This window comes from Diaporthe citri, assembly GCF_014595645.1.
Source record: "Diaporthe citri strain NFHF-8-4 chromosome Unknown scaffold_4, whole genome shotgun sequence".
NCBI lineage: Eukaryota > Fungi > Ascomycota > Sordariomycetes > Diaporthales > Diaporthaceae > Diaporthe > Diaporthe citri.
In genome coordinates this window covers 4,242,053-4,266,320 of record NW_025064849.1, presented here as the reverse complement: position 1 = coordinate 4,266,320, position 24,268 = coordinate 4,242,053, and the positions used below count along the sequence as shown (strand labels likewise).

Genomic DNA, 24,268 nt, shown 5'->3' with positions numbered 1-24,268 from the left:
ACCTCATCAAAAGGCATGTCCTTGATGATGCGGCGGCATAGGCCCTCTCGGTGTGCCTGGGGTGCCTGGAGTACGAGGACCCTGCGGCACGAACTGTCCTGGAGGAGGCATCATCATGGGTCGGCTGAAGCCCCCTGGGCCAGGAGATGCTTTCCGCATCTGGCCTGGGCCTGGACTCTGCATCCTCATCGGTCCTGCACCCGGGCCCGGACTGTTCATCCGCATTGGACCTTGTCCGGGACCTGGAGAAGCCATCCTCATCGGACCTTGACCAGGGCCTGGAGAGCCCATTCTCATCGGCCCCTGTCCGGGGCCGGGGCTGTTCATGCGCATCGGCGGCTGCATACCAGGATTCCCGTACCCACCCTGAGGGTGGCCGTACTGAGGACCACCTGGCTGCAGAGGTGGAGGGCTCATGGCGTAGCGGGGCCCTGGGCTCATTGAGCGTGGGCTGATGGGGCTCACAGGCATGCCTATCCCAACAGGGGGAGGAGACAGAGTGGCTGACCGTGGCGGGCCGGGTTGCTGTCCAGGGTATCCTCCACGACCCACACCCGCGTTGTAACCCATGTTACTCTGCATTCCCATGCCGCCACCATACATTGACGGGGCTTGAGCATTCATCGGGCTCATGCCCATGTTGCTCACGTTGCCCATGCTCATGTTTGACGCCGCTCCGTACATCTGCTGCTGGGCATATTGCTGCTGCTGTTGCGAGTATTGCTGCTGCTGAGCGTACTGCTGCTGTTGCTGCTGCGCGTGTTGCTGCTGCTGGCGCTGGTGGATGGCGTTCTGGACGGTCTGAGATTGATAGCCCTGCTTCATCTGAGCCTTTTCTCTCTCACGCGCATCAATTGCTCCCACGAGACCTGGCCCCTGGGCCTGTGCCGGGCTGCTGTTGGTAGCCATGCTGATCAATGGCGTTCCCGTAGTCCGGGCTAGATGCTCTTGCTCGCGTGCTGACAGAGTCGTGCTGGCTCCTCCGCTGCCGCTCATCCCCAGGATATTACCTGACCCTCGGGAGGAAGGGCGCTGTAGCAGATCCGCGCTGCCTGACCTCGAGTGCCGTTTGCTGAGATGATCCTGACTTGCGCTGCGCCTCATTGGCGGAGAAGGCGCCATGTTTGCCAACGCGTTGCCCGAGGGAGTGCGCTGGTGAGCGTACTGTGGGGTTGTCGCCGCTGCCGCTCGTTGCGCTACAAACTCCTCAGGAGAGAGAGCTCCGTCCCTGCCGCTTCCCCCGCCTACAGCTACACCAGGCTGCCAGGCAATGCTTCGACGCTTGAGCGTATCCTCGGACTCGTTACGTGCGTGGCTGATCTCAGCTGTGAAAGGGGTGATGTTGGCACTAGGTGTCGTGGGAATGGGTGTCTTCCTCGGTCCAGGAGAAAATGACCTCGGAGGCTGGGCTGCGGGCGGGTTGGGTGGGACCCAAGGCCCACCGGGAACAGTCCGCTCGGCGCCATGGGCAAGATTGAGCGTAGGGCCAAAGTTGATGTCCGGCATGTCGACCCGTGATCTGCCAGAACCGGAGTCCGACGCTGCTGTGTCTCCAACCGTTTTCAACACACCGGCACGGGATCTCTCCCTGGATTCTTGCGTCTCAGTCGACTTCCGGGTGCTAGCATAGTCAGGGCTATCCGTCGATGCGGTGTCATCGTAGTTGCTACTAGCCTCGCTCCTCATGGTTCCCTGACGCTGCCTTTGCCGCATGACATCCTGCTGGTCATGATCACGGGGGTGCGCCTCGGGGGAGTTGACCAGTTGGAACGCAGCTTCGTCTAGGATGTGGTTGCGCAGACTGCTGTTAGTCGACGGGGAAACAGGCGTCACGTCGCCCGTGTTGCTTCGCGAGGAGCCTTGGCGTGAAGATGCTGCCTTGGACTGAAGACTATCCGTCCGTGCGGGCAGAGGCTTCCGGTGGATGGGCGGAGATCCGACTGTCTGCAACGGTGGAAGTGGCCTCCGCTGAGCTCCGGGTGGTGGCGTCCTTCGACTATTAGGCGGAGGGCCGCCAGCCCCAGGATTCTGGTAATGTTGATGCGGTCCAGGTGGCCCCATCATCCCAGGTGGTGGCCCCCTGTTGTCTTGTGAATACCCAGGTGGTGGCATTCCACGGCCTCGGCCACCATGAGGCGGAGGCGGAGGCCCGCGTGACCCTGGTGGCCCTGGGCCAGGAGGATATTGGCCCCTGCCACCTTGATTCGGCGGGTAGTGACCTGGTCCGGGCCCCGGCCCTTGCCCTGGGCCTGGTCCGGGAGACGGCCGTCTCTGTCCATCCCCATGAGCACCCGGTGCTAGAGGTGATCTGGACCTCTTCTGTTCCAGACTCATCTGCGGTGGTGGCATGCCCGGAGACCGCGGCGGAGTGGGGTTACCGCCCGGGACACTCAGTCCTTCACGAGATCGGTTCTCATTAGCAGACATTCCTACCGAGTTAGCATAAGCGTTGGTATGTACCGCTAAGCCCCGAGGGTCTGCTTGCCCAGACGTGGATGACGCGCTCTGCTCATCACTGTACCTCTCTCCGCCGCCTTCCATCAGTGCAGGATCTGTGCCAGTCTGGAGCGCAACGCCCAACTGCTGCAGGGTCGCGCTCGACAAACGGCTCGTGGCTCTCCGGAGCTCTGGGGAATGATATGCCCTCTGTGGACGAGCTGTAGCCGCATGTTGAAAGGATGGTGGTGCCTGAACAGGTTCCGGAGTGCTCATGTTGTGTAGCCCCTCCAGATCTCGCACTGGCGGGGCCATCTCTGGCTGGTCATCCTCCGAACTGACACGTTCTGGTGTCGAAGCAAGGTCATTTGCGAAGCGTACGGGCGTGTGGCCACGCGGCGGCGTTGGGCCTTGCCGTTCGTCATGGAGATGTGGCGCGAAGCCTTCCAGACTGGTTGGGCCCCGTATTTGGGTGTCTGAGCTGTTGCGCTGATGGCCAGTCACTCCAGCCATGGAGTTGGGTGCACGAGCCCTGTCGCCGGGCGGAGCTGAGTCATTGCGCTGGCCAGGGGTCGAGGCAGAGAAAGAGCGAGAAGTTCGCACAGAAGGCCCATCGTCCGCAAAACCCACGCCTCTAGACCTCGCAGCACCTGGCATAGAAGGGCCGATACTGAGGCGCTTGCTCCTGCGGCTGTCACTGCGGGCCGCCGCTGGCGTGTCATCCACGGCGTTCATCCTCTGACCCGTCAGCTCTTTCAGCTTCTTCTTCCATTCCCGCTCCGACCATGAGCCACTGCCTTCGGTGAGAATCAGATTCGTCACGTCGAGTATCTCCAAGTAGCCGTATCTTCTGTGTTTCGGCATGGCGAACATGAGCGATCTCGAGTCCAGGACACTCGCCACCAGACGCCCAGGGCGGCCGTACAAGCCAAAAGTATCCCAAGTCGGGAACATGAATCTGAGCAGCATCTCGAACCCATTGACGGCTGGGGGCACTTCAGGCATGATGAAGACGAAACCTTCGGTCGACGAGGGCGGATCGGAGTGAATGGTGATGTTGCACTCGATCTTGATCAGGGTCGAGGCGTCGATTAGGGACTTGGCCTGGGGGTAGATTGCGTAACAGGAGAAGGCGTCCGTTATGGAGGCGATCGGCTTGGTTTTCTTCTGTTTCTTTCCGTCCTTTTTGGTGTCGTAGAACTTGACGTCGCCTTTGAGCACGGGTGGTTTCGAATGGTCGTACGGTGACCTCTTCTTCATCTCCTTCATGTGCCGCTGGAACTCCTTCTCGTCCGGCGGTGATATGACACACCAACAGCGTCGCCACGGGACTCCAGCACCAAACCGCACGCGCACCCATGCCTCTGTCTTGAATCTTGCCCTCTCCATAATGAGGTTGATGTTGTTCACGTGCTTGCCCTTACCGGCAATCAATGCGCCCGTGTACGCTTCTTGCAAGGTCGAATGCTCGAACATGGCCAACCGGATGCCTGCTGTCCATTGCAGTAAGGAATGGTGCGAGTTGAAATGAAGCAGGTATCGATTCCTCCCCGCCGTCGATATGCTTAGGATATTTTGCAGTGGTTGCTCGCCATTGGATCTCGTGGGTAATGATTCGATCTGCAACACTCGTTAGTGCCTAATATATATGTATGCACTTATTTCCGCGCTTCGCTAGCTGTCAATTACCATTTTTATCGAGGCATCTGTCAGGTTGATGAACTTTGGCAGCACCTCGCCATCCTCACCGGCCGCATCGAGTTCTGCGGCGTCCCACAGCGACAGGACCGTCCCCACGAGCTGCGCAAAGCATTCCGTCCATGTTCGGTCTGGGTTGGGCCGCCCATCTGCAGGAGGGCATTGTTAGAGCCAGGATCGAGGGGCGGACTGGCGACATGAACCTACGTGTGTTCTGATCGTCAAGCTTCAGGAAGTAGCCCTCCTGGTATAGCTTGTTGGAATGGCTGTTCAGGAAGGTGAAGATGGGCTGCAGCTCCGGGGGCGTATCGTCGCCGACGTCCATGAGGGGCGGCTGGAAGGTCTGTACCATGGACAAGGGGCGGCCAGAGTTACTGCGATTCCTGCCCCGGGGGTTGCTTGTCGCGGGCGTGTCTACGGGCGACGAGGGGTGGATCGGGGACGAGGGCTGTATAGGTGTCGAGTTGCGGTGTGGGTTCGGCGCACGCAGCGGGTTGGGGCCGTCGTGGGGAGGCGATGAGTTGGGCGTCGAACTATGTGAGTTTTGTCTGCTATGCCCAGACAACTGGGACATAAACGAGAGGACTGGTGATTATTTGCGAACCATCAGCACTGATTAAGAAGGAAGATTAAACAGGACAGGGGGCGCCGACAGATCGTCCCGCAGGGCGGCCGCAGTGCAGCAGTAAGTTGACCGGCGGGGGGCGCCTAGAGTGACTGGGAAATTTGGCGTATGGGGTTGAGGTGGGTGCAAGTGCGTTCTGGTGCAGTGGTAAGGGTGGGGGGTTGACAGGATGCGCGGCGATGTGTCAGGCTATCATGCGGTGCAGCATGCGAATTCATGGGGGGGATTCTGGGTTGTTGGTTGAGGGCGAAGGAGAGCGAGACTGGGGGCGGAGGCGAGGCGAGGCTAGTGAAGCAGTTGCGCGCAAAGGGTGGTCGAAAAGGGCAAGGGGAAATGGAGATGGAGGAGCCCTACCGCGACTTCGACCCATTTTTGTCCTCCCCAGAGATCCCTTAATTGCGCGTCGCCCTTTTCCTTCACGCTCCCCCTAAAAATGGGAGTGGTGTCAGCCAGCCAGCCGCCCGAATGTCTCTGGGCTGGAAGGGGTCTCGGCCGTGCCAGAAAAAGGCAATAACTGGGACGGGAGGCGCCAGACAATCAGCGGGCGAATACGTCAAGGGCGGGCTGTGTGCTGTTGCTGGATGAGTTTTGGCCTCGAAATAGCTGTCTTGCTCTGTGGTCAAAGACTGCTCCGGATAGCACGGCGCTGTCTTCTGTGTCTGCTGCGCCGTGGGACAAAGGCTCCGTTCTCACTTCTCACCGACTCCCCAATTCATGTGATTTGAGACCAAAGGTATGGAAAAAGGAAAGATTTTTCTCACAGGCTGGTGTGCCAACGACGCTTAGTGAGAGACGGCCTCACACAGAGTGAACGAGAGGTGCTGCTTGTTCAGACGCTCGGTGACGCTCCTGCGAGAAACCGTGCGTGCAGCTTGACGTCGAGCGACAACGGTCGTGGTGCTGCGGCGCAAACTCGCTCGGTGCAGCGCTCAGCAAGGCCGGCCGGTGCGAATCGACGGTCGGGGACGTAGGCGAGGTTTTGGCACGGGTAGCGCCTGGTTTCAAAAGAGGGTGAAAAGGAGGCGAGGCGAAGGAGAGAAGGTTCGGAGTTGCAGGAGACGCTGAAGGTGTGAACTTGCACGGATTATTGATGCAAGAGACGTACGTGATCCGCGCGACAAGGGTCTGGGCACTCATACGTCAGGTCACCAACTTGCTGCTGCTCTTGCGCGGCTCCATCTGGCATCCAGGTTTCGTCTCGAGGTAAAATGGCATGTGGCGTCTAATCCGCCGGCAGAGAGGTCGCAGATCTCAGTTCAGCCCCGTGATGTGCTGCTGCTGTTGCTGTTTTGGTCGTGTTGGTATCAAGATGGTCGTGTCCTAAGACAAGTCAAGCAGTGCCGTGACCTGTGCATGCACATGTGCCATCTGCCTTGGTCGTATTGTAGGGCAGGAGCAGCAAACGAGTGGGTTCCAGATCGCCGCCCAGCTCTGTGTACAAGGGGGGGGCTGGGACAATCCCAATGGTTGGCCGTCGACGGCGACACCGTTGCCAGTCTCTGCGCGCCTGTGTGCGTAAGCTTGCCAGGACAACCCAGTGACGATGGTGAGGTGGACGTTGGACGCAGTCAGTAATAAGTGCAGCAAGCAGGTACGGCAGAGCGAATGGCAAGGTATAAGAGAGGAGTTGTATGCCAGGCAAGGCAAGGCAAGGCCAGGACGAGTCAGTTCAGTACAGTGGTCAACAGTGTCTGGCGAGGTGCGCGGGCGCGAGTGGTGACGTTACTGCCCGAGACCGAGGATAGCGGTTGCGCCGTCCAGCTGGGTGGGTATGGTATGGGTAGGTAGCTTCCCGAGACCGCAATCCCGCGAAAACAGAGAAGGCGAGGGCGAAGGAGAGGAAGAAGAGTGTTGAGAGGCTGGCTTCCAGGACGGGATCTAGACCAGCCGGGGTGGGATGCCCGTGGAAGGCGACCTCGTTACAATTAATAGCTTTTGGCTGCTTTGCAGAAACAGGCGAGGCGCCGCTGGGAGGCGTGTGAAGCTGCTGCGCTGCTGCAGGCCAGGGGCCGGCAGCCATGTCGATTTGGCATCGGATCGATTCTAGCAGGATAAAAGAAGGCTTGGCCCCCTCGCCGTCCTTTCTTGTTTTTGTGCCTCCCTGAGCATTCGGCCCATTCCAAATGCCTACCTTGCCTACCTTGCCTAGGTAGGCACCTTGGTTTATTAGTCTATGATCCGCATGCTCTGGGCCTCGAAGGCCTAGCAACCCAGAGCCCAGGGATCCGAGGTCTACATGGCATTTTCTCTGTGTCCCAATTCTGCTTGACTCCTTTCATGTGTGTGGTGATAAGGTTTCCAGACCAGGAGTGCCGACGAGCACGACCGCTTGGCACGCCTGAAGCATGAGGCGTGGTAATGAAGATGAAGGTATAGCAGGGCGTCCTCAGGTCACGGATCCTGCCCACGCCGGCAGGTCAGGCATCTCGATTGGCAGCAACCTTGTCCGGGGGGTGTTCAAGTAAGATTTTCCCCAGCATTCGTCGTCTTCTTCGGTGTCGTTGTCGTCGCGTGTTTTGGCCCCCTCGCCCTGCTTGCCGCCTCTCGAGCGCAGTCCTCTGCGGCACTAGTCGGCGGGTCACCGGCCTGTGATTTCGCACGCCCACAGAGAAGAGTTAGGCGAGCCGCCCAGGTGGAGGTGGCTCCGGGTACACTTGGTCGAGGCTAGGTGAGCTTGGAACGCGCGAGTACTGCACGCACGCAGTAGCCTGGCCGCGCTACATACCGAAATGGCTGTCATTGTTGATGCCGTCGTTGCCGTGCACCCAAGTACCCGCCCGTGCCGTCTGCACCGTCCGCCTGCACCCGGGTCACCTGCTGGGGCGTGGCTGTCTTGGGCTTGGTCACGCCTGACCGCCCGCCACCCAGGGCTGCCGGGCCATGTATTTGTGTGCTTCTGTGTGGCTGCGCTTGGGGTCAAGTCACAAGAAGCGCCGTGCTTGCGAGTGAAGCAAAGCGAAGCGCAGCGGGTGCATTGGCGGGGGGGCTGGCTCCCAAGTCTGGACGGGATGGTTGGTTCCCGGGCCTCCTCCTCACTGACAGGGTGGAGGTCGGGGGGTCGCAAAGGCATATCCAGCCAGCTATGGCAAAAAGGCACAGCTCAAACGCAGGTACGGATACGAAATCCGTGGGACACGGGGCAATACGCCAGTAAGCCCAAGGTGTGTTTCTCCCCTCCCGAGCTGGTGTCGCCCCACCCCAGCCCCGAGGTCCCCAGGACCCTGATGAGCATCGTCGACAGCACGCTGGCTGGATGAACGGAAGGCCCTCGAGGCCCTGGGCACATGACAGGATTACTGTGTAGACTACCTAGGTACTGGATATACGGTTCAGGCTACTGTAGATGCGTGCAAAAGCTGCCTATTCTGTAGGCATTGTGGAGCAGTCCCGCCCTGCAGGCGCTCAGCTGCTCACAGTCTCCACCAGATCGCTGTGCCGCCGTGCTGTGTGTCTGTGGAATACTGCACAGCATCACCGTCTTCTCCTGCTGACGAGATAGACTAGCTGATTACCCGCCACTGACATGCTCCTGGACCTGCGGCAGGTTCGGATGAAGGTAGTGCACCCCCAAGGGTAGCTGGGCGCATCCTTTATGCACCTGCCACCTCGTACCTGCCCCGTCCGCCGCATTAGCGGCGATCTTCGCAGTAGTCATCCAAGAGGCTGCTACTGTGCGTCCTTCTCTCGGGTCTGGGCAAAGGTCCTTTTTTTTTTTTCTTTCTCCCCGCTGGGCCTGTTCTCCTGTGGCTGAGGCTTGCCCTGCGGTCTTGGCAACACGCGATACACGGCAGAATCAGCGTCTTCGGTGAGGGTGACGAGGCTAACACATATCAAGTCGTTTCAGAGGAGAAGAGAGAGAATGAAACCACCCTCCCAGCAAACCCGCTCCCAGCTCTCGGAGTTTGGCCGCTCCCAAGACTTCGGCCCAGGTCGAGAAGCCGCTTTCCGGCCCCTCGGTATCCACTCGGCATGCCGTTGGGTATTGACAGATCAATGCCAGTCGAGCATGCCAAACAGCCTGTCCAAGCTCGGCGTCAAGTGTCTCCTTGTGCTTGCTCTCAAGACGTGCCATTACGCCAAGGCCCGTCCAAGGCCCGTCCAAGGCGCCTTGGCCTGCGATCTACTGCTCATGACTGAGCAAGAAACAACAACAGGGTGATGCTGCTGGGGACGGCACTCGTCCTTGACAAGACCCCACACTCGCGGTCCCAAGCCGTTGGGCCCCGGTAGGAAAAGCTTGGCGTTGACCTCGCCAGGTGGGTCCTCCCTGCAATTCAACCTCGACATCATGTTCATTTCATTCAATTATTACCACCTTCACTCGCTCCTCACCGCCGCTGCGTCAACCTGGTGGGCTACTCTGACGACACCTGTGTGGCCGTGTCCGATGTTGGGCCACCAAAGGCAGACTGCCAGACTGGCAGCTGGAATGCGATCTCATTCTCAGCACCAAGGACCGATCCTCTTGGCCCTTTTGTTCATCTTACCCAATAGTCAATATTGATCAGAGATGACCGTCCCGGCCTTTCCGGCAGCCATCTCGGGGCCTGCGGACCTGAATCTCCCGTCTCCCTCCTGCCCTGGGGCTCACATGACTGTTTTCGGAATGAACGTCCACCCCGGTCTGGCTCGTCAATACCAGCCATCACATATTGCTCCAATGCATTGACCAGTCCACGCCGCCGTCACACGCCGCCGCATGGTCATATTGCACTTCGGGACGCCTGGCGTCGCTCCCAGAATTCACCGCCCCGGAGAAACAACAAGGTCTCGCCCGTCTGGGAAGAGCTCACAACCATGCCGCTGCCGCCGCCGGACCTTGACGTTCCACCTCGTCCAGGGTCATTTTGCTGCCGCCGACCACCAAAGTCATGTACTACACACAGCCCTGTAACGCGTGTGCTTCCTCATTAGACCCGCCCCCCACAAGTAGTTGATCCCTTCTGCTTGGGATCTCCCGAGGCGCGTGGCCCGGCGAGATTTGATCACAAAATCGGCATGCTGGCACGGCCTTGCTCATTACGACGCCTCTTCCCATCGCGGGTACGCAAATGGCGTATCCTGACAGTCAGTCAGACAGCCTAGACAGTCCAGACAGGTCTGATAGACAGCCAAGTGTCAAATGCCCATCATCTCTGCACAGCCTGGTAGCACCCGCATTTATGAGATTCGAGGGAACTCGATGGTGCCCGTCCGATCCCACACTCGGCCGATCCCACCAGGGGGAGCTGCTTAGTCTATGTGTGTCCCTGTCTCTCCCGGCCGCCGACCTCGACCTTGTCCAGACCGGGCTTCCGACCGCCCTGCAGAGCTACCAGCCTGCCTGCCTTGCCTAGCTCGTCAGCTCTGGCGACCGCCTCGCACGCTCCCCCCACGACGCCAGCATACCTGTCTGTATACGTCGGTCACCGGCATCAGGATTTGGCGCACACTACTGCACGCCCATGTGGCTGGTCTGTGACTGCTAGGATTTAGGTAATATGCAACGGAGCTGCACTCTGTGCTGGCTTGATGCTCTGTTCGCTCCTCGAAGGATCCGGGTGGGAGCAAGCTTCCTGGACCTACGTCATGCTGCACTGGCTGCCGTCGTATTTTTTTTTCTCGTTGGCCGCCACCGCCCAAGGAATGGCTGGCGTCGCATGGTCGAAGCGCAAGCCCGCCTGCGCTGAGATTCACAGCCTCAGAGCTTGGGGGTCTCCTGAAATCGTAGTGACTTGTACGTGTGACGAGGGAACAGGTGCAGCGACGTGTGAACGTCCTCCGACGCCAAGACTTGATACTAGTAATGGGACCTCGGTGACCTTTTATGCTTCGCACTGGCGCAGAGCCTGAACATGAAGTAGGCTTCGTCTCATTAGCTACCCAAGGCTTTAGGCAAGGGACTCCCGAGACAGTCTGCTTGTCGGCCTCGTATGAGTAGCAGAAGAAGCAAGGTATCACAATATCTTAAAGTTCAGTTCCAGAGTTGTGTTCGGAGGTGGAGACTCATCATTACCATATAGTGCTCCCCAGGTCTACCAAACTTGTAAGATATTGAGGGCCCTTTATTTTCGTTCCCTCGTTTTGGGTAGAGATTTATTCAAACGAGGAAGTACTTGAGACTATGTCGCATACTAGAGGCATGGCTCGGTTGTCAGTGGACATGACTGATGTATGCAAGCGTGGCCACAAACGGCCAGACTCCTAGCTTGGGAGACGATCTAATACTCTTTTACAATAGGTGTCTACTGCCTACTAACCTATCTGGAAGTCAACAGAGTGTCTCGTTTTAAGTCTATACTAGGAATTACCGTTGATATAGAAGAGAAAGCTAGATGTTAGTGCAAACCATCATAGAAGAATGCGGTTATACAACAACGCGGGAATTACTTTCGGGTCTCATGAGTATTGGCTTGTGCATTAGATACTAAGGCTGAGGAGTCTAACACGAATTCAATCCCTCCGCGATGGCGACCCGCCTCCCTAAGTTGATACAATATCATTCTCTGCGCTAGCCTTGCGCTTTGGGGTCCTTTGGCCTTCCTTGAAGCTCTGTTTAGACTTCTTGGCCGCCGGGAGCGGCTCCTTCTTCATTGGGTCCTCTGTGACGGACGACTCCCCGGACGTCCCTTGTGCTGGGAGACCTTCTTCCTCTGCCATTGACTGGGACCTCTTCCTGATCTTCCGAATTATGTCAGATTTTCTTTTCCGTTGTTTCAGTAGTTCATTTTCATCCTCGTCCTCTTCGTCGTCGTCGCCATACTCAAAGGCCTTCGGGACTCTTGCTCCTTGCTTGAACAGGCCGCCAAGCATCTGCGCATCGCGGCGCTCAAGGGAGGTGACGCTGTCGAAATGTACCTCGTCCATTTCTCGCTCTTGAACAGCCACGTCGGGACCAGCTTTGCCGTAGAACAACATATAAGTATTGCTCTTGTTGGCAAGTACGACCCTTGCCTTTGCACAGCTACTTTAGTTATCCCCTATGGGGCACGTAGCCTTGTGGATCCGTAGATAGCGGGCAGGCAGCTGCTTACATAAGCAGCGTTGCAGCCCAAAACACCAGAGGCACTGCCCTCTGGGCGTAATTAGCAACCAAGCAACTTATATACCCATATTATATAGTTTATAGCATCCCTTATAATCATTATAATGTTATTTAATAGGTTAATGTTATGGGCTAGCCTTGGGTTGTTTGCCGTAAGGTATTTAAATAAGGTTTATATTTAAAGTGCAAAGGAAAAGGTTTACTTCCCGTTTATACTTACATTAAAGCCTATTCTTATAAGGCCAAAGCCCATTAACTAATTATAATGAATAAAGCCCAAACCATAATATATCCTCCTTTTTTAAATCTTTATAATAGGCCCTAAAGGGTAGCTATATAATAAAAAATAAAGAATATTATAGTTTAATTATAAATTAAATATTGCTCTTTGCTTAGCCATTTAATTATATCTTAATGCCTTTTAATTATGCTAAAGGCCTAGCTTATTATTTATAATTAATATACTTTAATCTTTATAATTTAATATATTAATTAAAGCAAGCTAATAAAAAATAATTATTTAAGTATAAGTTAATAGCTAAGCTAATAATATTTTTATAATCCTTTAATATAAGCCTTTTATATAAGCTTTCTTATTTAAAACCTTAAAATTATAAATTTATTATATAATTTATAATTAATTAGCATTTAATTATAAGTAATTTACTTTATTAATAAGAATTTTTTAAATTTTAAGCATTTTTATAAAGCTAAATTAGCTAATATATAATTAATTTGCTTTAAGTTTAGGTTAGCATTAAGCCAGCATTACTTTTAAGCTTTACCTTATAAAAAAAATTTTATGCCCCCTTAAATAAATTCCTTTTTTTTATTAATTTTAATTAATAAAAGCTATATTTTTATTTTTTTATAGTAATTAAGGTAGTTATGCTTATAATAACTAAGTTAATTATATATAAAATACTTAACTTTGCTTATTAAGATTACTATAATATTAATATTTATTATTTTGCTATTTTAAAGTTAAGTATTATCCTTCCTTATTGCAGCATTAAAAATGCCCTTATATTATTATAAGATAAAGTAAAAGATTTTAAATATATTTAATTATTTTTTGCAATTAAGCTAAGTTTTTGCTATAAAGGTTAAGCTATTAATTATTAATAATATTTTGCATTTATTTAGTTAATTTTAAGCCTTTACTATATAAGCTAATTAATTAAATTAAGTAAGAAATTTTGCTATTTCCTTTTTATAGTGCTGCTATAATATAATTAAGCTAAGCTTAGCATGCCTTTACTTAAAAGGATCCCTAAGTATAAGATAAACCTTTTTTAAGAAGCTTTTTAGCTGCTCCTTAAATATTTTTATAAAACTAATATAAAATAAAAAGTAATTATGGAAAGTTTTTAATTAATTAAATATATAAAAGAATTAAGCTCCTTTAGTATTAATTGCCTTTTTATTTATTATAAACTTAGCCCTTATCTTTATTAGTTAAGTTATTAAGTATTCTTAAGATAAGAGTTTCTTTAAATGGGGAAGGGCTTAATAGGCTGCTATTATTCTTTTTAAGTTTCGCTATATTAGGTTTTATATAGTTATATTATGGGTTTGTAATGCAAAAGGATTTTAAATATATATTATGGGCTAGCCTTAGGTTATTTGCCGTAAGGTATTTAAATAAGGTTTATATTTAAAGTATAAAGGAGAAGGTTTACTTCTTGTTTGCATCCGCGTCAAAGCCTATTCTTATAGGGCCAAAGCCCATTAATTAATTACAATGGGCAAAGCTTAAACCGTAATAGTTAAGTATATAAAGAAGTATAAAAATAATTATTTTTATTAAAAAAACCTTATTAAAACACTTATTTAATAAAAATTATTATTGCAAACCTTTATGTTATTAATTAATAACCTTCCTTAAAGGTAATAACCTTTTAAGTAATTAAAACTTATTAAACCATTATTATTAACCTTATTCTTTACTAGCAATTTGCTTTTAAAAAGCAACTTTATTAATTAATTTATATAATAATAATATTTATATTAAAGTTATTATTTATAAATAAATATTTATAAAGTTAATTAAAAGTTATAATAATAAGCATTATAATATTCTTTATTAATAATTAATAAACAAGCTATAAGATAAATAATTATTAAATAAATATTAATAATAAGAAATTTATTAATTTAATATTATTTTTATTAATTTTTTTTTAATTATTATTATTTTTACTTTACTTTAATATAACTTTTTTTTCTTTTAATGCTATAATTATTTTTATATATAATTATATTAATTAATTTATAAAAAAATTATTATAAAGCAAGATAATATATAAATTACTTTAATTATCTTTATAAATAACCTTAAAGCTATTAATAATAAGTTTAATAAATAATTAAAAAATCTTTAAAAATAATTAAAAATTATTAATAATAAAGTAAATTAATATAATAATATTTTTTATGCTTAACTTTAAAGTATTTTTATTTTTATTATTAAAGATTAATTATATTTTTAAGGATAAAATAAAAGCATTAAGCCCTTAAATTTATATTTTTATAATAATAATATTACCCTTGCTTTTAAGCTTATAAATTATTATAATAATAATAAACTTAATTTTTACTTTATTAATAATATTTAAGCTAATTATTTTTATACTTTAATTAATTTTTAATTAAAGAAAGTTTTTTTTAATAATTATTTTACTTAATAAATACTTTTGCTTAAAAGCTTTTATAAAAGGAAAAGTTTTTATCTTAAAGAAACTTTATCTTAATATAATTAATATTATAATTTTTAATAAGTTAAAAAAGATATAAATTTTATTATAAATAATAATAATATTTTATAAAATATAGCTATTTAAAGTAATTTATAAAACTTTTCAATAATTTTTTTAATATTATTTAATAAGTTATTAATAATTAATTAATTTAATTATTTTTTATTAAAGTTATTATTTAAATCTTTAATAAATATAATGCTTTTTATTTAATAATAATAATGTTTTTTATTTTACTTTTTTTAAAAAATAAATTATATATTAATTTTACTTAAAAAGTTTATAATATTTATTATAAGTTATTAAAGATTTAATAAAATACCTTTTTAATTTAATTAATATTATTAAATAAAATCTTTATTAACTAACTTAATATTTTTATTAAGATTTTTAATAAGGTTTAAGTAATAATTACCTTTATAATAATTAAGAAAATTATTTAATAAATTAAGATATATATTAATAAAATAATAAAGCAAAGTATTTATATTAATTTATAAATAATTATTTAATTATATAATAACTTTATGTTTTTTTATAATTTATAAGTTAGCTTAATTATAATTAATAAGCTTAAAATAACTTAAATTAAGCTTATTAATATTATAATTATATAAATTATTATTTTTAACCCTTAAATTAATAAGCATATAATTTATATAATTAAATAATATAACGGTAACTTTATTTATATTAATATAATTAATAAGAAAGATAATATATATTTTAATTATAGCAAATAAAGCAATTAAATAAAAAATTATTATTTTAAATTTTATTAACTTAAAGCCTTTTTAATACTTAATAATAGCCGCTTTATTATATTTAAAAATACTTTATATAAAAATAATAAGCATATTAACTTAGCTTTTTATTTATATAATATAATTTCCTTTTAATATAATAAAAAGCCTTATCTTTAAGCTTTATTTAATTATAAAAATATTTATATTTATATTATTAATTTAAACTTAAATAATAAGGATAAAAAGCATTAAAATTTAATTACTTAATTTAATAATAATAATAATATTAATAAGCTGCTTAATAATATTTTTAATAAATTAAATTATATTAATTAAAATAGCTAAAATACTTATGTTATAAAAATAAATATTAGTAATTAATTACTATTTATTTATAATAAATTAGCTTGCAAGAATATTAATATTTTTTATAATGTTTTTTAAGTTAATTTTTTTAATAATTATTAGTTTAATACCTTCTTTAATTATAATTCCCTTGCTTATTATTATTTTAAATTTTTAATAATATAGCTTGCTTTATATAATTCTTTTTATTTTATTTATATAGCAGGCATTAAAAGCAAGAGTTTTTATATTATTAAAGATATTTTTATAATAGCTTATTTTATTATAAAGATTAGCTTTATAAGTTAATTTATTATTTCCTATAAAGTTATTCTTAATAATACCTTTTTAATAAAATTAATACTTAAAAAATAATTTTTTATTAATAAATAATTTATTATACTTTTTAAGATATTATTTACTTATTTATATTTCCTTATTAATTAAAATTAATTTTATTTATTTATTAATAATTAATATATTTAATAAAGAAAATAATTTTCCTAATTATAAATACCTTACTTCTTATCCTTAAATAATATTTAAATATTTTTATAAATAATTCTTAAGTTTAGCGCTATTTAAGGAAATATTATATTAAGTTCTTTAAATTATTTAACTTAAAAAAGCATTAAGTAAATCTTTTAATAAAGATTAAGCATTATATTAATATTAATAATAACTTATTATTTTATTAACCTTTTTAATAATTTAATTTAATATAAAAATAAATTATTTATAACTTTATTAAGGTATATAAAAAAATATTAATTAAGAAAAGCAAAAGCCTTTAAGCATTAGCTTTATATTTAATCTTAAAAAAACTTATCTTCTTAAATTAAAATGCACTTAAACTATAATAAATAATTTAATGTTTTTATTATAATTATTAAAAGCTTAATAAGCATATTAAAAAGCATATATACCTTATGTTAAATATAATAAATTAAATTTAATATATAATAAGTTATAAATATTATATCTTTATTATATAAATATTAAAAAAATAATATTTATTACCCTTTTTAGCTTATATAAATAATTAATAATGTTATTTAACTTATATAATGCTTTAGCTACCTTTTAAGCTTTTATTAAGAAAGTTTTTTAAGACTTTTAAGATATTATATATAGCTTTTTAAATAATATTATTATATAAGTAAATTTTATATTATAATTATATAAATATTTATTTATAATTTTTTAATAGCTATATCATTATAATTTTATCCTTAATATTTAAAAAACCTTTTTTTTATTTATAAAAATATATTTTTAAGCTTTTTTATTTTAAAAAAAGGCATTATAATAAACTTAATAAAAATTATAGCTATTTATAATTAACTTATATTAATTATAATTATAAAAGTTTAAGGCTTTATTAATGCTGCTAAATATCTTTAAAACTTAATATAAATATACTTTAAAAAGATTAATGCTTTAATTAATTATATTAATAGTTTTAAAGATTAATTAATTACTTTATTAAAGATAATATAATAATAATAATAAAATATTTATAATATTATTATTATTTTTTTAATTATTAAAACTTTAAATTAATAATTTACTTTTATAATAAAAATAAATATTAGCTAAAGCTTTATAAACATTGCTTTTTTTTAATTATATTTATATAAAACTAAATTTATTTTATACTTAATTTTATATTTTTTTAAAGAAGTTAATAAATATATAAACTTAATATTTTACTTAAAAGCAAGAACTTTTTAATATATTATTAACATTTTAATATTAATTTTATTAAATTTAAGGTATAAAAATTATTATTTTTATAAATTATAAATTTCTTAAAACTCTTAATATAAAGGCTAATTAACTGCTAAGAATTATATATTTCCTTAATATTATTAAGCATTATAATATTTATATTATATATTATATAAATAAAATTAATATTTTCGCTAATTACCTTTTTAAAATATTTAAAAAATATAATCTTTAAATTTATTTTACTTATTTTTAAGTAAGAAAAGGGGAAGGATTTATTTAAATAAATTTAGCACTTTTATAAGCTTAATTAAGTAAATTTATAAGTAATTTTTAAATACTTTTAAGAAAGAATTAATTTCCTTTTTATTATTAACTTAAAATAAGTAAAGAAATTCTTTATAATTATTTAAAAATAATTATATAAAATTTATAAATATAAATAATAACTTAATAATTCTTTTTATAATATTAATATTACTTTAAAGGCAATACTTTTCTTATTAATTTTAAAGTATAATAATTTACTTATAATTATAAAAAAGCTATATTTAACATATAATTATTTAATAATTAACAATACCCTTTAAAAGGCATTAAAGAAATATTAATATCTTAAGATTACTTTTATTATTTAATAAGTTATTATTAAATATATAAAATATTAATTAATAAAAATACTTAACTTAATATTATTAAACTTTAACCTTATTATATTATTAACTTTATTAATAAAATAAGCTATTAACTTTATATTAATTAATAATATATTAATCTTAATAATTATTAAATATATTATTAAATAAATTAAGGTAAAGATTATATTAAATTAATAATTTAAAAACACTTTTTTATTATTAAATAAAATTATTAATATTTTTAATATACTTAATAAATAAATTTTTAATAATATTAATTGCTTTATTAATAAAGTTATCTTAACTTAACATTATTAATATAAATTAAAGCTATGCTTAATTATATTAATTAAATTAAAAGATAATAATAAAGTTAAAAAGGTTAATAAAAACTTAAAGCATATAATCTTATAAAAATAATTAATTAACTTAAATTAAAATATTTAAGCTTTAATATAATAAATAATTATATTATATAACTAAATTTTAAAGTTAAGTAAATATAATCTTTATTTCCTTTTTCTTAGCATATTACTACTTTTAAGGCATAAACCTTATATTACTTATATATAAAAACTTATAAAGTAAGAAAAAAATAACTTTATAAAGTAATTAATTAAAAAATATAAAGCTTTATTAATATAAAACTATATTATAAAGTTAAAAGCTTTTTATAATTAAATATAAGCATTTTTTTAAAAAAGATAAAGCATTATTATATATATTTATTCTTAATAATTAAGTTTTATAAATATATTAATATACTTATAAATATAAGCTTTATTATAATAATTCTTAAGCTATTATTACTTATTATATTAATAATATTTATACTTTTTATAACCTTAATAATATTATATTTAAAAATATATATAATAATATAAACCTTTTTTTAATATATATTATAAATAATTACCTTATTAAAAGCTTATAATATGTTAATAAAATAATGTTTTAACGTAATTATAATTAAATTACTTAATTAATATAACTTAAATAAGGATAAAAAGCATTAGTTTGCTAATTATTATTAATTATTTATTAATATTTTATTAACTTAATTAACTACTTTATTTTTAAACAATTTATGCCTTTTATACTTAATTAATTAAAAGAAAAATAAAAAGAAAATTAATTAAATTAAGAATTAAACTTAAAACTTCTTTATTTAAAAAGCTATTCTTTAAAGGTTGCCGTTCTTTTAATAAATCTTTATGAAAATAATTAAATTAAAAGGCAAATTATTAAGATAAATAAGGGTGCGTTATTATTATATTATTTTGCTATTTATTATAATAATAAAAAGAAATAATTATTTAATAAAAGTATAAATTAAATGTTAAGTATATATTTTACTTTTTTTTATTAAAAGACATAATTTATATAATAAGATTAAAGATAATATAAATCCGTAAATAATAAGTAGGTAGTTGCTTATATAAGTACCGTTGCAGTTTAAAACATTAAAGGCATTGCCCTTTAAGCGTAATTAATAATTAAGCAACTTATATACTTATATTATATAGTTTATAACATCCCTTATAATTATTATAATGTTATTTAATAAGTTAAGTATATAAAAAAGCATAGCCTTTTAAAACTTAAATAAAATAATAATTAAATATAATAATTATTTCCTTATATAATTATTATATATATAAGAAACTTATTAATATTAATTAATAATTATAAATATTATAAATTAATAAGGTAAAAAAGGTAACTTTATAAGAATTTTTATAAATAAGTATATAAGTAAAGAACCTTATGAATTATAAGCATTTATTAAGGCTTTAAGCTTTATACCCCTTAAGCATAAAACCCTTGCCTTATAATTTCCATAAAACTTCTTCTTTATATAAAAAATAGCGTTATTTTAATTTAAATTAATATATTAAAAATAAACTACCTTATCTTTATATTTCTTTTTATAATAATTTCCTTAATTTAAAAATTATATCTTTTTTATTAATAAGCATTATATAATAATAATTACTTTTTAAGCCTTTTTATATTATTAAACTTTTTTAATAAATATATAAAAAAATAAATAAATAAATTAATATTTTTTATAATATTTATATATATTTATTATTATTTAAAAAATATATTTTATTATATATAAACTTTATTAAAATAAAACTTATTTTTAACTTATCTTTAAAATTTAATAAAATTTAATAAAAAATTTATTTTATTAATAAATAAAGATTATAATTATTATAATTATTAAAGTTAATATAATATTATATTATAAATAAATATAAATTATAAATACTTTTAATTAATATAAAAAACTTTTAACTTTTAAAATTTAAAAAAGTTAATAATTTTTTCTTTTTTATAATTATAACTTTTAAATTATTATTATTAACTTACTTTATTAAATATTATTTATTTTATATTATAAGCTTACTTTATATTTTTAAAATTAAAGGTATTTAAATAAAGTTTATACTTAAAGTATAAAAAAAAAGGTTTGCTTTTTATTTATATTTATATTAAAGCTTATTTTTATAAGGCTAAAGCTTATTAATTAATTATAATAAGTAAAGCTTAAATTATAATATATTCTTCTTTTTTAGGTTTATATAATAAGCTTAAAAGAGCAGCTATTTAATAAAAAAATAAAAATAAAGGATATTATAATTTAATTATAAATTAAACATTACTCTTTGCCTAGCTTTTTAATTATACCTTAATGCTTTTTAAATATATTAAAAGCTTAAATAAATAAAAAAAAGTATTAATATTTATTATAAATAAATAGCTTCTATTATATATTTTTTATATAACTTTAAATTAAAAAGATAAGAAATAAATATTAAAAATAATAACTTTATTTAATATTTATAAATTTATTATTATTTAATTTTTATATTAATTATAAATTATTTATTAAATAATAAAAATAAGTAATTTAAAGAAAGTAATTAAAATTACTTATTTAACTTTTCTTTTTTAATAAAAGCTATTTATAAGCTTATTTATTACATTTTAATCCTTTTTACTTAAATAATATAAGCATTTATTAATCTTTTAATTTTATTAATTATTTATTAAAAGTATCTTTATTTATTAATTTTTAAAAATTAAAATAAAGCTATTACTTTTAAAGATATATTAATATTTTTAAATTAACTCTTTAATTTTATAAATAAAGAATTTAAAAAAATAATAAATATAAATGCTATTTAATAACTTAACCTTAAGTAAATCCTTAAATTTAAATATCCTTAGCTTATTATTTATATAAAGCTGCTTTTAAAACTTTAAAAGATTTTCTTATAATAATCTTTTAAGAAAATTATTTAATAAGGATATTATTTAAATACTTTAACCTTATATTAATTTATTATTTAAACCTTAATTTAAGTTATTAAGGAAATTAATAAAATTAAAAAAGGCTAAGTATTAAAGAAAGGATTTATTTTAAGTAGCTAGCATTATATATATAAGGGCTTATACTTTAATTTTTTAATTAAAGAGTTTTATATTATTATAAATAAAAGGAATAATTACTTTTAAATAAGAATTTTTATAAATACATATAAGGCATAATAATTAATTTATTATAATAATATTTATAAAGTTATAACTTATTAAGTTATTAATTTAATCTTTTTATTTAAGTTAAAATAAAAAGGTTATATTTTTTTAAACTTTATAATAAATATTAATATAATTTAATATAAATATAATAAAATTATAATATTTATATTAACTTTAATTATATATATTTATTTAAGGGCTTTAATAAAGATTATAGCATTTATAATTATATTATTAAAATATTTAAAAGTAATTTTTTCTTTTAAATTTAAGATATTAATTTAATAAAGAATTATAAATTTTTAACTTATTAATAATTAATATTTAAATAATTAAGTATTTATGCTTTAATATATATAAAACTTGGTATAGCGAAACTTAAAAAGAATAACAGCAACCCGTTAAGCCCTTCCTTATCTTAAGGAACTTTTATTTTAAGAATACTTAGCAATTTAGCTAGTAAAGATAAGGGCTAAGTTTATAATAAATAAAGAGGTAATTAATACTAAAGGGGCTTAATTCTTTTATATATTTAATTAACTAAGAACTTTTTATAATTAATTTTTACCTTATATTAATTTTATAAAGATATTTAAGAAATAGCTAAAAAGTTTTTTAAAGAAGGTTTACCTTATACTTAGGAACCCTTTTAAATAAATATATGCTAAGCTTAGCTTAATTGCATTATAATAATATTATAAAAAGGAAATAATAAAATTTCTTAATTAATTTAATTAATTAATTTATATAGCAAAGGCTTAAAGTTAATTAAATAAATATAATATATTATTAATAATTAATAGCTTAACCTTTATAGCAAAAGCTTAGCTTAATTATAAGGGGTGGCTAAATATATTTAAGACCTTTTACTTTACTTTATAATAATATAAAAACATTTTTAATATTATAATAAGGAAAAATAATACTTAATCTTAAAATAATAAAGTAATAAATATTAATATTATAATAATTTTAATAAGCAAAGTTAAGTATTTTATATATAATTAACTTAATTATTATAAGTATAATTATTTTAATTATTATAAAAAAATAAGGATATAGCTTTTATTAATTAAAGTTAATAAGGGGGAGGAGTTTATTTAAGGGAATGTAAAATTTTTTTTATAAGATAAGGCTTAAAAGCATTACTAACTTAATGCTAACTTAAGCTTAAAGCAAGTTAGCTATATATTAACTAATTTAATATTATAAAAATGCTTAAAATTTAAGAAATCTTTATTAATAAAGTAAATTACTTATAATTAAGCATTAATTAATTATAAATTATATAATAAATTTATAATTTTAAGGTTTTAAATAAAGGAGCTTATATAAAAGATTTATATTAAAAGATTATAAAAATGCTATTAATTTAATTATTAGCTTATATTTAAATAATTATTTCTTATTAGCTTATTTTAATTAATATATTAAATTATAAGAGTTAAAATATATTAATTATAAATAATAAGTTAAGCTTTTAATATAATTAAAAAGCATTAAAGTATAATTAAATAGCTAAGTAAAGAGTAATATTTAATTTATAATTAAATTATAATATTCTTTATTTTTTATTATATAGCTACCTTTTAAGGCTTATTATGGAAATTTAAAAAAAAAAGATATATTATAGTTTAAGCTTTGCTTATTATAATTAATTAATGGGCTTTAGCCTTATAAGAATAGGCTTTAACATAAATATAAATAGGAAGCAAACCTTTTCCTTTGTACTTTAAATATAAACCCTATTTAAATACCTTATAGCAAATAACTCAAGGCCAGCCCATAACATAAAGGCTAGTTAAATATATTTAATATTAATAATAAAATCTTTTAATAAATTTTATAACTTTTTAATTTATATCTTTATAATTTATTTTTAAAAGCAATTTATATAGTTAATTTATTAATAAATAATTAAAGTATTTATAAAGGCATTATAACGTTATTTTTATTAAATAAAATATAATATTTTTTAAAATATGCTTTAAAAAGAATTATAAATACTTAAACTTTATTACTAAAAAAATTAAAAGTTTATCTTTAATATATATTATTTCTTTAATTATATTATAAACCTTGATATTTAATTAATTTATATTTTTAATAAAAAGTAAAAAAAAGTATTTAAATTTATAATATAAAAAAAGATTAAATTAAAGATAATTTTAATAATTATAAAATTAATTAAAGTTGCTTTACTTTTTTTAAATATAATTTATGTTTTATTATTAATTAAAATATTAAGTTAAATGCTTAAGTTTTTTTCTTAAAACACTTTAAATTAATATTTTTTAATAATTAAAACTTTTATTATATTTATATTTAAGAAAATACCTTAAAAAATAATAATAAAGTAGCTTTAAATAATTAAATAAATTCTTAATTTTTAATTATACTTTAAAATAATAATAATATTAATAAAGTAATAAATAAATACTTAAGTTTTAAAATAATAAATTAAGTATTAATTATTATTATTACTCTTTAAATTATTATTATTTTTATTTTTATTAAGCTCTTTAATTCTTAAATTTATGCTTTTTATATTTATAACTTATGTTTTAAAATTATTATTTTAATTTATTTAATTTTATTTATTACTTTTATTTATTTATTAAAAGTTAAAATATTATTATTTTATAATATTTCTTTATATAAGGTAATTAATTAATTAATACCTTTATTTTTTATATATAATATATATTTTAAGG

At 35.0% G+C, this 24,268-nt stretch overlaps 2 protein-coding genes across 2 annotated transcripts; both read right to left on the bottom strand.

Annotated features, from left to right (window-relative positions):
* Window positions 1-257: 257 nt before the first annotated feature.
* Window positions 258-4,708, bottom strand: INS49_010319 (uncharacterized protein; the record flags this gene model as incomplete). Its single annotated transcript, XM_043171045.1, has 6 exons — window positions 258-292; window positions 348-1,940; window positions 2,099-2,297; window positions 2,434-4,056; window positions 4,126-4,283; window positions 4,342-4,708. The coding sequence occupies 6 exons, from the start codon at window positions 4,706-4,708 to the stop codon at window positions 258-260; spliced, it is 3,975 nt and encodes a 1,324-aa protein (XP_043025610.1).
* Window positions 4,709-11,221: 6,513 nt separating this feature from the next.
* Window positions 11,222-11,605, bottom strand: INS49_010318 (uncharacterized protein; the record flags this gene model as incomplete). The annotated part of the gene is made up of 1 exon (XM_043171044.1): window positions 11,222-11,605. The coding sequence occupies one exon, from the start codon at window positions 11,603-11,605 to the stop codon at window positions 11,222-11,224; it is 384 nt and encodes a 127-aa protein (XP_043025609.1).
* Window positions 11,606-24,268: the final 12,663 nt, after the last annotated feature.